This window comes from Maniola jurtina, chromosome 2, assembly GCF_905333055.1.
Source record: "Maniola jurtina chromosome 2, ilManJurt1.1, whole genome shotgun sequence".
In the NCBI taxonomy this organism is placed as follows: domain Eukaryota; kingdom Metazoa; phylum Arthropoda; class Insecta; order Lepidoptera; family Nymphalidae; genus Maniola; species Maniola jurtina.
Window position 1 is genome coordinate 4886187 of NC_060030.1, and position 13891 is coordinate 4900077.

At 37.4% G+C, this 13891-nt stretch overlaps 1 protein-coding gene across 2 annotated transcripts in view; it reads right to left on the minus strand.

Moving 5' to 3' along the window:
* Positions 1–13891, minus strand: part of LOC123877918 (protein patched) — a 41938-nt gene that overhangs the window by 14225 nt on the left and 13822 nt on the right. For both annotated transcript variants that reach the window (XR_006798705.1, XM_045924861.1), the window contains exons 3-5: positions 2764–2909; positions 2216–2430; positions 1689–1896 (exon numbers count right to left, since the gene is read on the minus strand). Coding sequence is in view for 1 of the 2 variants with exons in the window: in XM_045924861.1 (XP_045780817.1) it covers positions 1689–1896; positions 2216–2430; positions 2764–2909 (569 nt within the window). In the remaining variant the exon portion in view is untranslated. The remainder of the gene's footprint in view (positions 1–1688; positions 1897–2215; positions 2431–2763; positions 2910–13891) is intronic.

Here is a 13891-nt window from a genome sequence, read left to right on the forward strand (position 1 = left end):
CAAGATAGAGAAAAAGGAATAAATATCTTTTACTTGGTTATAGACACCTGCAGCTACTTTACAATTTATATATTTGGTTTTAAATGAAGTTCGGAACATTTTCTCCATTTTTTGTATATATTCCACAAAATCATCGCTGGGTACAATCAAAAAAGTTTGCGAATTAATCTTATTGTAGTCCCGGTACCTTAAATACCGACATTCTGAGCTGAAATTTTGGCTTCTTTGATCGGGTTTCACATACAACGAAAAAATCGCGCGGTTATTGTTAGAAAAACAAAACACCGCCCGTTCGTCACTGCGGCACAGTCGCGACTGTCTGCGTGTCGAGCGCCTGCCGACATCGAGGTGCGTAGGTATAGCTCGCGTTTCGTCCGTTTGTATGAAGTTGGAATACTGTACATACCATTACCGTGTCCAAACGGTTACGTCTCAATTCCGAACATTTCTGAACAAAGCGCCAAAATTTACGATTACGTGGAATTCTCCGTTTGTACGACGATTATTGATATAATAGTGTCATTGTGACGGATGGGTGCCGGTGGTGCCGGCAAACGAGGTCTATTGAAGCGTGTATAATGCGCCCGTATAATACGCAGGTCCGACCGCGCGGGCGCTGGAACAATGCGCGCCCGTTCCTTGCCGCGGTCCTTCGTCGAACGTGGGTGGCACCGCCTCACCTCGTGCACAAAAACGCACCCTACCCACTCGACCGACCGCTGAATGCACTATTTGTTTAACACAATGATCGAAATGCTTTAATACAGAAAGACCAAACAAAAATTCATATTTCGCTACAAGAAACTAAAACATCCTCTTGATTTGTAATATTGTGTATAAGTAAATAATTTCTTAAATCTTATCCGTATACAATCTTGTCCGTATATAAAGTTGGTATTGAAGTGATTGAACCGAGATTGAACTTTCTAGAAGGCGCAAAACAGTTCGGCCGGGCAGGTAGCCACAACATCTGCCGGGCGGCGATCGCTTTCATCCCGTCCCTTATTACCGTTTCCAAAAATATTTTATTATAATGGAAAGTAAAGTTTATGCCGTCGCCTCGATAGAGTTATTTTATTTTCCTTGATGCTATACGATTTATTTATGAGCCAGTAAAGCTGCCATAAATTGAACTCTTCATAAACGACACAGGAGTCGTAGTAATGCGGCCCTAATGTGGGTCTCACGCGGCCGTAACAAATGAATCGTACATCTCAATCATTATTTTGGGTACAAAAAATGCCGGTAATTTATGACTAACTCTAATGGCAACGCAGGCATTTTAAATTACACGCTTCGAAATACGTGTGTTATTGAATTATACTTTTTCATTATTGAATTTATTCGACAAAAATTACCGCATATAATGACCTTTGGTAGTAACTTAAAATCTATTTCAGATAGGTATATTAACAACATAATATTAAAACCGAACATCATAATATAGCATAACTTGATTGAGCGTTCTGAATCGTTATCGTGAGTAGTGTGAAAGCCAAACTACAAGAATAAATGGGTGGATGATGATGTCAAATCAGCCTAATCAATGCAATACAATTTCCAGACTAGTGCGTATCTATAAATATGTTATTTTAAAATATGTAACTGATGATTTGATGACTTATAATTAGTTATATAACTCATCAATCAAAAATAGACAACGCAACTGAGTTTGAAATCTCACTTACATGTCCGGATTTTTTGTTCGGCGCCGTGTCTGGACAATGGGGATCGGTGGGGTCTAGGCACGGCTTCTTCATGTAGGCGGAAGTGATGCCGGCTCGCTTCATGTAAGCCTCCATTGTGCTCAGCGGGAACTGGAACTTTAGCTTCTTCACTTCTTCCAATACTTCTAGCGGGTTCAAATGTGTCCATTGTAGCTTATGTTTGAGATGACTGAAAGAAATTTCCTCTTTTAATTTTTATTACTTTTACACGTTTCACATACCAATCCTTGTAATTCAGACTATACTCATAGTATAGCAAAACGAATGTGGTCATATAATCACACTATTTGATACCTAACTTTGATAAATGAAATTTTTAATTTTACGCTCAATAATGTTCTCAAAGATGTGTGAAGTCTGCCAATACGCACTTGGCTGACATGATGGACTATGGCCTAAACCCTTCTCATTCTGAAAAGATATAATATAATACGAGTAAGTAGCCGATGAGTTGAGATGATGAACGTGAAAATAAAAAAAATACTCACGGTACAAATATAGGATATTCGGGACCAAGCAGCTTGGATCCCTCCCAGAAGCAGTCAAGCGGCGTGATGATGGCACACGGGATGACGTTATCGATGATCGACTCGATGTGGTGGTAGCCCTCGAAGTCCGGAATACTGGGGCTGTAGCAGAGGTCTTTGAGTCGCCACTCGATGTCGTACATATGAATTGTAACGCGGGTCGCGGCGCTTACCACCTAGAACAAATTTCAGGAAAATTATAAAACAATATTCATTCCTAAAGTTTGTAAACACTGTTTTGTTAAGATAATAAAGATTTATTTATTTATTTATTCCATAGTCGTCTCAACCGCTGGGCATCTACTGCTGGATACAGAAAAGTTTTATTCTTTAAGGTTAAAGTTAAAGTCTGCTTGACAAACCAGAAGGATTTTGGGTATTCCAATAATCTAAAGAAAATCTTAACCAGTATGTGTGGTGTTTGCATCAACTATTTGCAAAAATTAGCATCACACTAACTTATGTATGTAGTGATCAATTCTGATCTTAGAATAAGAACCCGTTCTGACCTTTAAGTGTTCTAAAAGTGCGCCGGCGTGTAACAAGGAGACGTCTGGATCTTTGGCAGTCTGTATCACGAGCTGGTGTGTCGAGGAGTCAGCTTCACCCAACGCCTGGGCAGTATACTTCAGTTCAGCTTCCAATCTTCCCCCCTCTGCAACCAAAGACTTATATTCAAACATATGCATCTAATCTTATTTTATTGAAACAGGTACATAGAAAATATATGAGTAATCCCTACCTACTAATATTATAAACCCGAAAGTATGTATGTATGGATGTTTGTTACACTTTCACGCAAAAACTACTGGACGGAATTGGCTAGGCATGGAGATAGAATATATCCTGGATTAACTCATAGACTACAATACATAGACTACTACATAGTAAACACAATTTTTTTTTATAAAGTCCTTAATTAGGTATTGACAATTGTTTTAGTAGATAATATCAGACCGATTCAAACAGAATAGATGTATAAAAAAAATATAAACAGAATAAAATTCTTTAATTGTATCGCATAGTGAAACATTTTTGTAGACCGTCATCGTCATCGTGAACATCCATAGGCATATAAACTGATGCATAACGGTTTACAATTTTAAACCGTTTCTCAGAGCATGGTATTTACTATTCACGTACCTCCCATGGTTAAAGAAATGTATATGTCTACCAAGTTTCACAAATAAATATGTAATACTATAATATCTACCTATCCAAAGATGTGCACGATGCAATAAATGTCCAGAACTTAATCCATGTTTTAAATCTTTGACAAAATGCTTTGAAAGAAAGTTTGCAAAAATGAAAAAGATTTAGCTACTCAGCACCATTCGAGTACATACCTATCTAATCTAATATCCTCCAAGTATCTAAAGTGTTTGTACAATGTATTGGTAAGTTAAGGGCAGGGCAGTGGGTGGTCTGTTTTAATTAAAAATGTTAAAATTTGTTTGCAATGCGTAAAAGCGATACAAATTGACATTTATATTTTAATGTAAATGCAGTAAAGTTGGTATTAAATTAGTATTCTGTTTATCGCCCGGATGGCCGTCGTCGGGCTTCATTAAAATAAATCGTCGGTTAATGCGATTGTCGCTACACTCCGACATCTTAATTTACTTATTCATGCTTCTTATACTAGTACGTATCTGATAGTGCCCATCGGTGCCTTTCATTTACATAAGTTTGAACAGGAGTCTTGGGGTTTGTTTGCGTTTGACCTTAAAAGCGAAGGGAATAGAATAGAAAAAATAATATATTAAACGTTCATAAGGCGCAACGCCCACAGACGGTGCGAAGAGGTGCCAAGTCGCAATTTTTTCTTTTTATCGACTTAAACTCAGTTTTTTTTTTATTTCGACATTCGGTTGAGATTGTTATAAAAAAAGCGTGCTCTAACGGCTCTTCTTGCGGGCACGAGTTAAAGCCACAAGCCGCGCGTGGAGCCGATTCTTACCCATGGTCACTAACTACAAAACAAGAAGATGCCACTCGGCGCGCTTGGTCTGCGCTGACCATCTGACCCTTATAAATTGAATGGATTATATGGGATGCTTCTTTAAATCGAATCTACTTAGTATATACAAAATATATAGATTATATTCAACAAATTGCAAGGAAATGAACCATTTCATGATTTATTTATTCTATACGAATTACGATAACTCGATATTGGCTCGCTAACACTTTGCTTAGGTCAAATATTATGCCCATAAGTTGATCTTTAGAAATAATATGAAACTTCACGATGCTTCACAATAGGATAAATAGGTAGGTAATCGGTTTAGTTCTTCCTAGAGGCTAACTCTTCGCTGTATCACAGTATAGATAGCCTTTTATACCACAGCTGTCTATAGTAAAAGTAAAAGATGGTTACTAATTGACACATCTTGTTGGTTTTTAATCACGTTAAAAAGCTGTCCCATGCTCGTATTTCAAGGCAGAGAGATGTCATATTACAAGAGCGCGCAATATCCCGCAAAATAGTCTTAACTTGATTTTGAGGAAATATTAACCTACCTAATATAATAATAATTATTAAAATATGTAATCTGACTGGTGACCGAGAACACCAGTCGTGTGTTTGTCCATCAGTAAAATGACACTAATACCTGAACCTGCTTTCACTTTCTGTCAACGTATTGCCATTTGCCACTTTTATCAAACTCTCACGGTAACTTAATAGGACTGGGATTGCCCATCCTAGTGTTATAAAATTACCGGTAGTACCCATTGAATTATTATATACTTACTAAGTAGTAGGTACTTACATGTTTATTAGTTTCATACTTACCTATTCTACTTTGGAATCATAGAGGAATGCGCATATTTCGCCTGATATGCCTACGAGGTTTGCTACTCCAATGTAAAATGAATCTCGATGTTTCAAGGTGACAATTATTTATTCTCCTTCTTTTTCAAGTCAGACCAGGAAGACTGTCTCAACAAAAAATGTTTTCTAATTTCAGCTTATCCCATCAACGCCTGTAGCTTATTGGAGTGTCGACACATTTGTTATAGGGGCGGGTAGTCGTGATAGTTAACTCAACACAGCTGATTTATAGAAAATGTGGCAGCTTGTACGCCCCAACTAAGCTAATTAAAAAATATTTTTAGCACTTTTGAAATAATAGGTACGCGTCACGCAACGCTTGAACTGAAATTGAAGGTTTATTATGTACTAGCTGATGCCCGCGACTTCTTTCTCGTGGATCTTTCGTATTTTAAAAATCGCGCGGGAAATCATTGTTTTTCCGAGATAAAAAATAGCCTGTATTAACTCTGTCGTTTTAACTATCTCTACGCCAAAAATCAAGTCGATTGATTGCTTAGCTAGGGCGTGAAGAAAGGACAAACAAACAAACACAATTTCGCATTTATGATATTAGTATAGATTAATGTAGCGTATAAAAAAGTGGATCTGATAATTTAGTTCTAACTCTAGGCAATAGTTTCACATACTTTTCAAAACTTATCGCAATTTATTCTATCACTCGAGACTGGAATGTATCGCCATGGATACTGGACAGTAGTTCGGATACTACATAGAAGAATAATTCAGTAATCAGATGATAATGAATTATAGGAGCGTCCAGTTAAAACGGTTCATTATGTGTTATTATTACCACTTCATCGCTAATGTTTACAAACAAGCCTTACTTAACGAGCTCTCAGAAGAAAAATGAGTGGAACACGTGGAACCTCGGCAAAACAAACGCATTGCATAGATTCTAAGGTACGTACTTACCGCCTTAAATAACTTGCAGGTTTATTACAAACTATATTTTTTCATAAACTAGGTTCTAATAACGAGGTAATCAAAAAAAAATCAGAATCAATAGATTTATTTAAACTTTTACAAGTCGATGAGTTCCATAATAAGAGTTTTTCTATAATAAGAAAGCATTGTATATTCTTGTGTCGAATTACAAAACGCAATCCTATGCTCCATGAAATAATCTGTAAGTCTAAAGTAACATAATAAAGTAGGTACTTAATTCGTAACTCTACGTGAAATACCTCTATATACCATGAATAGAAACAATGTATCTAGTACTTAGTAGTAAGTAATAAGTATATTTCGCCCTTTAAAGTGCAAAGGACTTTTCCTACATAATCAACAAATACCAATCACGTTAAAAATAGGTCATCGTTACAAACTGGCGTTATTATATTATCGAAAAACTTTTCGCCATGTGGTTCACTGTACATTATCTGAAAACGTTACGAGAATTCGTTCCAATTAACACCCAGCTTCGTGATTTATACCTTTGTATGTTACATTTTTAGGGTTCCGTATCTCCAGAGAAAAGAAGGAACCCATATAGGATCACTTCGTTGTCTGTCTGTCGTGTTTAGCAAGACCGGTCAAGGGTATCAAAACCTATAGAGTACTTCCCGTAGACCTAGAATCATGAAAGGCTGGTAGGTAGGTTGTATAAAACGAGGCTTCGACATTACTGCAGGCGTCAAATGTTAGTTAGTGCATTTGACGCAGGTAGCCCTAAAGTAGCCCTATTTTTCTTTGATTTTACGTCACCATAACCATAATATGTTAGTTAACATAATGGTTGATTCAGGAACAAACCGAGAGTTCCCTTACTCAGTTCACTCTGGCACTGTCTAATAGCAGTTATAGCACAGGTAAAAGAAAAAATCTGTAAACCGTGAATTTGTTGTTACATTACAAACAAAATTAAAAAGTGTAATTTCTGGTATTTGGCCGGTTTTTACACCAACCTGACTTCGGATCGCAAGGTGTTCAACTTTGCAAAAAGTGAAACATTTCGGGCTGCACTAACTTAATTTTAAGCACGAACTTTTGACCTGACTACGTCTATGGTTTCTTAGTAATTGAATTATGTTAAACTCTGCCTACCCGTACCTACTAGCTAGCTAGACTAGCTTTAGTAAAGTGAAGTTCAGTATTAAATCTAGTTTTTTAGGGTTTCTTAAAACGTCGAAACTATCGTCAGTAATAAAATAATAAATAAATAATCTTCTATTTCAGACTAAGTAGGTACTAATACTTAGTACTTACTAATTATATTAAAAATAAATATCGAAAGAAACAATTCAAATCGACTCGAAATAGCAAAATCCTCCCTTTAAGAAATGTTGGCAGGATTCGTTCTCATTAGGATGTTTAAAAATGTCTCTTCTAGGAAGTGGCATTTGTATTTTGTAAGCATTCATGAGAGACACGTATCCTAAGCTGTCGTGAACGTCCTGACGTGTGAGCGTGCAGTAGTTAACACCTCGCCGCCACTCAAGGAATGCTATTATTTATTTTTGGTCGCAAATTTATGGCTACTTACAGTCAACTTGATGTCACTAACCTTCCAGGTTCTGAAAGACCATACTGCAATGAATTTGTACATTTTATAGTCATAATTGTATGAAAGTTGTTGGTGTAAATAAATAAATAAAAATAATAAAAGACAAGCGCTTTTGATCAGTGCACAATGATGAAATTAATTTATTCATTTTGTGTAGGACAGCTTATGCCACTTTAATATGTCAAGACTCTACACCATCACCGGATCGGAAAGCTACTACTGTACACTGAGAAGAGCCGGCAAGAAACTCAGCAGTTGCTCTTTTTAGGATTCCGTACCTCAAAAGAAAAAAGGAACCCTTATAGGAGATCACTTCGTTGTCTGTCGTGTCTGTCGAGAGACCTATAGGATACTTACTTCCCGTTTACCTAGAATCATGAAATTTGGAAGGTTTAGGTCTTATAACACACATAAGAAGAAAAATCCGAAAACCATGAATTTGTTTGTGGTTACATCAAAAAAAATTACAATCTGTTCATGAACAAATAATAGTATTTTCAATCTTCAATATACCAAGTGGGGTATCATATGAAAGGGCTTTACCTGTACATTCTAAAATAGGTTTTTATTTATTTTTACGCATAAGAGTTTTTGATTTATCGTGCAAAATGTTGGGAAAAATACCCGAGTACTGAACCCTCAATTCGCCTTATTTTTTAAATAATCATTTTTTTCGATTCCTTTTACGCATTTGACAATTGAATAGCACCAGAAAGTGAGAAAGTTTCTTGTTCATGTTGAGATTTATTGGTTTTATAAATATTTTTAACTATAAGTAGCTTAACATCATATTTTTGTTAAGCCACCCACTTAACTGATATCCGTTTATAAAGTGTACCTAATTAGTGTTTCCTTAATCAAGTTCGTATGCCAAACTTTGGAAGCCAGTATTTCTCGGAACACTTTGTATGTAAATGAACTAAAAGCACAAAAGGTAAACAAAAAGGTGATTGACGCCTCACAACTTTTTACGGGAACACCTTGCAAATAAGAGTAAAATGATTTTGGCACCTTTATCATGATACTATTAGGCCGCAAGGGCGCATATAAGTTTTAGTTATATCTTATACTTTAAGGTCCAGTTGTATGACAGGTGGTTAAAGAAACGTTAGGGTTAAGATTGAACTTTGACTACCAATAAAGTTAAAAATACTGAGTTGCACAAGTCAGTATTCACATTGCACACAAACATGATTAAGATTAAAAGAAAATTTTCGCCCAAAGTTCTTAAAAAGAACAATCCTTGAGTTCAGCAACCAATTTGGCTTTTATTGATGGTAAATGTGTCAAAATGGTTTAAAGGTAACGTAACCTGAACTGCCCGTTATGCAACTGATCCTTAGAATGATTTGCACGTACCTACCTGATAGCACCAGTATTGCACGATAAACTACTGTTTTAGTAAAAATTTAAACGGTTTCTCCTAGTCCTACTAAAGCCTATAGCTGTAATGATGAAAACTAATAGCTTTTCTCAATAAAGTTGGCAGATTCCCACATTAGTTATGATCCATGGCCTTATTACAAAAACTTTAGGCGCCGCTGTTAAATTTTTCATTAAAACTGTCTATTCCATACAACGCCTCACCTAAAAGATCGCAAATTAGGTAGTCGAAACATTAGTAATTTGAAATTTCAAATGTTTTCTCAAAACTGAATAATTAAAAACGTACTCACATGACGGATCTCCTATAAACCATACTTTGATGGGCTCAGGCAAGCCATGCTCTTCACAGTCGTCGGAGCTAAAGATAGCTGAGCCCACTGGTGCCGGATATTGGGGATTATCATAAAGCAAGTGGATCGGAATCGAGCGTGGCGAGACCGCACAGAGCGCCTCTATTTTAACACCTAGGGAGACGTGGGCGCGATTTACGACACGCATCACGCTCCAAAACAAACTCATAGTAGTATTATGAACTTTTCGAAGGGACATCTACCATTGCCAGGCATTTTCCTAAGTAGAATTTTTCCAGATCCAATCTTTCGATCTGTCCAACGAGTTGCAGGTCGTCCCACGCTACGCTTGTATACGATCTACGGTGACAGTTATTTGCCGTCATCAACCGATAGACTCCCACTGCTGGACATAGGTAGGTCTCCTGTAAAGACTTCCACACTGCGACTGCGACACATACGCCCTTCCATCTTTTAGTTGCTTATGTAAACGTACCAATAATATTATCTTTTATTGAGAGTTCCCTTACGTCATCTTGTCCTATCTCTATACCCACTACCATTTACTAATCCTTACTTTATAAACCATACTATAATTTATTGATTCTGTTTGCTTTTATTAGGTTTGCTTCAAAGCTCCATACGAAAACAAAATTAACGCCGCGACTGGTCATTTCCCTTACGAATACGAGATTCCTTAGGGAGAGACCTACTTATAAAAGCCAATGCAAATACTTCCCAGAATAAACGAATGTAAGACCTTTCATTCATTAAGTAAAATTAAAGTTAACAACGATAAACCTAAAGAAGAAGACAAGGTGTATGTGTGTGGGTACTGAATGTGATTAATATGTAATTGTATAATATATTTTTTAAGATCTTATAAACAAAGCTCATAGAGCTTCGTTTATGGTCTTTCCGTTGACACGAATAAATTAAGGGTTTAAAAAGTGAACATGTTCAAATTGCTGTACGGTAGGTATACAGTTTCGATGTTATCTGTTAAAATACCATGCTGTGCAATAGCCACGGGCAGAAAACACGGGAATACGGCAAGGTCACCGCAGGTTATCGCCGCAGTTGGCGCGCCGAGCTTTCACACTTGCCGCCCGAGTCAACGCGGGAACTTTATTAACAACTTAACTATCGCCTAGCGACTTTTTGACTTTCTTACTTAAATCTTGACTTAAAAGTTAAATCTGCTTTATGAATATGAATGATCACAATCCCTATGGGCACGCGTTGAGAATGATGTTTATCTAAAAATAGGGGAGAAATATAGGTACATATACAGGTAGGTACGTCACTGTGGAATACTTACCATTTTCGGTATTTTTACATTGGAAAGCTCTAAATATGCAGAGTTACACATAAAAACTCTTTGACCCATCAGAAATTAAAATTGGGACTTGACTTGCATTCGAAACAAAAAATACCTAGGAACTTACTTCTTTTTTAGAGGTTCTTCACCTGGAAATCATTTATTTAATACCGGCACGCGTTCTAAATTGAAGACGTTACTTTTAAAACAATGTTTGCCTGCGGAACAAAATGTGCGGTGAATTGGTGATTCTCAGAAAGATGACTGAATCTCCTCAATGCATTCTGGCAACAGTCAATGCGAATGTCAAGTCTTTCATTACATTCTCAACGCGTGCGCATCGATAATGACAACATTTCTACTCGATGCGGTAGCGGACGATAAGCGCGCTCGATCGCAATGAATGACGTACCGGCGGGGTACGGGGGTGCGGGCGTGCGGCGCGGGGTGCGGGGCCGGTACGTGCGCGCGCGCATGTGGTTGTGGCCACCCGCGCGCACCGCGCGGAGCCCGTGTGGTCCTCCTCCGTCCCGCGCGGCCCTGCCGAGCGCTCTATGCAAATTAGCCCGCGTAGACAACAGATGGATGGCGGAATAAACAAACCGTGTCCTTTGCAGCCGATGCACTGGCACGACACCAACTAGGTAGATACACCTCTATCTTCTTGCATTTTTCCTACGACACGTGGGAGAAATGCAAGAAGATAGAGGTATATCTACCTAGTTGGTATCCAACTTCCGTGCTCTGATTAGACACCAAAAGCTGCGGTTTATTTCTAGCCTGGATATTTGACCTACTACAACGCACGTCACGAAATTTGAAAATGTTAACAGCTGTGATGGGGACAGAAGCACACTGTTAGGATTATGCAGTTTATGCACTCGCTTCATCCCACGCTCTACAAACGATACCTCAAAACCTAAAGTTCCTAAACCTAAGGTAATATTTAAAGTTTAAACCCACTGTAAGCCTGTAACTTTTATCAGTTTAAGCTATATGAAGCACAAGTACTTTATTTTTAAAACTACTAATGTCTAGCCTGTACCTATCACCAATTAATCAACTCAATACTCAATAATTCCCCCCATCCATTTTTATATAACAATAAAGTTAATTACTTTAATGGGAACGTGATCATTTCACTCTCTCTTTAGTTTTAATTGTATCAAAATCTGTAACCAATGCAACAAGCTCTGCAAGCGAAAGTTATACAGTTTTATTAGGAAATGGAAGTAAAGATTATAAAATTCCAGTCACGGTCGGTCGCTAAACGCTCATCTAAGAATCCAGTTTGTAGATAAAATGCGTGTGTATTTCGATTCTTAGTACCTACTTCAAGCTAGATGATTTTATAGCGCGTTGAATTTTATAAGCACCTATTCAACATTCTACGTTACAAACGTTTTTGTGCTTGATTAAGTTGTTCGCAAAAATCAATACCTAGCCATACGGAATACGTTCCTAAAAACTATTGGTAAAAAATTGTTAACAGGCTCAACAGTTCAGTCCACTCCCCAAATGATGTTATAATGGTTTTTGTTCATGGCTGCAACGGTTCAAATGTAAAAGATCCAGCCAGCATAGGATGAGCCCTGTCACGGTTTATATTCGTGTGAAGAGAGAGGACGTCTCAATCTCGCAGGGGCTCAAGAAATGACTGCGAGCGATGTAGCGACCGAGTCTCAGCACGACGTCCCTACACAAAAGCGAGCCGGACAATCAAACCCCAGTTTTTTGTGACCCGATAGATGTGTTATACATTTTTTGTTTTATTGGTCGTAATTTCACGTGGGGATATTTATGAGCGGCCGCGGACCACCTAATTAAGTTGTTAGGTGACTTCAGGACGTTTCGTATTGTTTAACAGAGGCGGCTTTTGTACCCCGATAAGGCTTTGAGGCCGTTAGCTGTGAATGTTTGTATTATTTGGACAGTAGCCGGTAATATCATAGATGGTTTTTTGAATTGTTTATTTGTGAGAAACGTTTTGAATAGAATTTTTATTTGTTCGGTTCAGTTTAAGATGGAGTTCGAAGGCATTCAAGTTGGAAGATATAGAAGCTCTGAGACCTGACAACATAAGATACATACAAGGATGTGACAACGAAATACTATGAATAATTTGAGATATATGAGTTTCGAAAAGATACGCAGAATAGGTAAGTAGTCAAAGTCAGGTATACACTTTTTGACTGTCAATTGTTCAATATGGAAGCTATATGATGTGATAGTGATAAAATTAATAACTTAAACTTAAAACGCTAAAGCTACGAAGGTTCCAAACACGCCCTAGTCTGGTTCCAAACTCAGCCGATATAAATCTGATTCAATGAAAAATTTATCCAACTTATTAAAAGTGAAAAACATAATATTATAAAAGCAGGTACAGGGCCTGCATAATATAAATTGAAATATAGCTTCAAAAGAGCCGAGGCACAAGCTGAGGGCGAACGGACAGACGACAGGTGCATCAATAATTTGTCCACTTCCTCTCCGCAATATTGTATGCACTTTTTCGCCAAATTATAATTAGGGATATATTTTCAAGGAAATCAGGTCGTAAGATAACAATATGTTACAATGTAACGCAGGTAAGAAACTGACCTAAGATGCTTTTTAGGGTTCCGTTCCTCAAAAAGAAAAACGGAACCCTCATAGGATCACTTTTTTGTTTGTCTGTCTGTCCGTCGGTCCATCTGTCCGTCTGTCTCATCTGTTAAGAAAACTTATAGGGTACTTCCCGTTCACCTATATTGACTGACCCATTTTCACAGACTGGGATAGGATGCAGTGCGTAATCGCCCTTATTAGGATCGTGTCCTATAATAGGAAACTATCGTTTATTTTCCTAAATTCCACTTAGGATTTCTTAGTCTTACTAACTAAGCCTTTCACTATGTATAATTTACTCCAGCCATTTACGGCTTTCGAAAACGTTTACGGTTTAGTAAGATATTATGGTTTTTAAAGCATAACACTTTATAATATCCACTATAGGCCTACATATTTACTACCATCTACATATAATTCTGTAACATCAAAGTTATCAGTAAAATTGGCTTACTTACGATTGGAATCCTAGAACTCTTGATAAACCACTTATGATTATGGATTTACCCTTTGGTTTTAATTACTTAATAAGCAAACCGTGGTTCCAGATAAGGAACATGCTAAGTCAAAGAAGAATATAAACCTCGTTTACTATTCCACCTTTGCAGGCGAGATTTTTACGACAGTAATAAAATCATGACAGTTCCTCCATCAAATCATTAATAAGGATTGCCCAAATCTTAGGGGC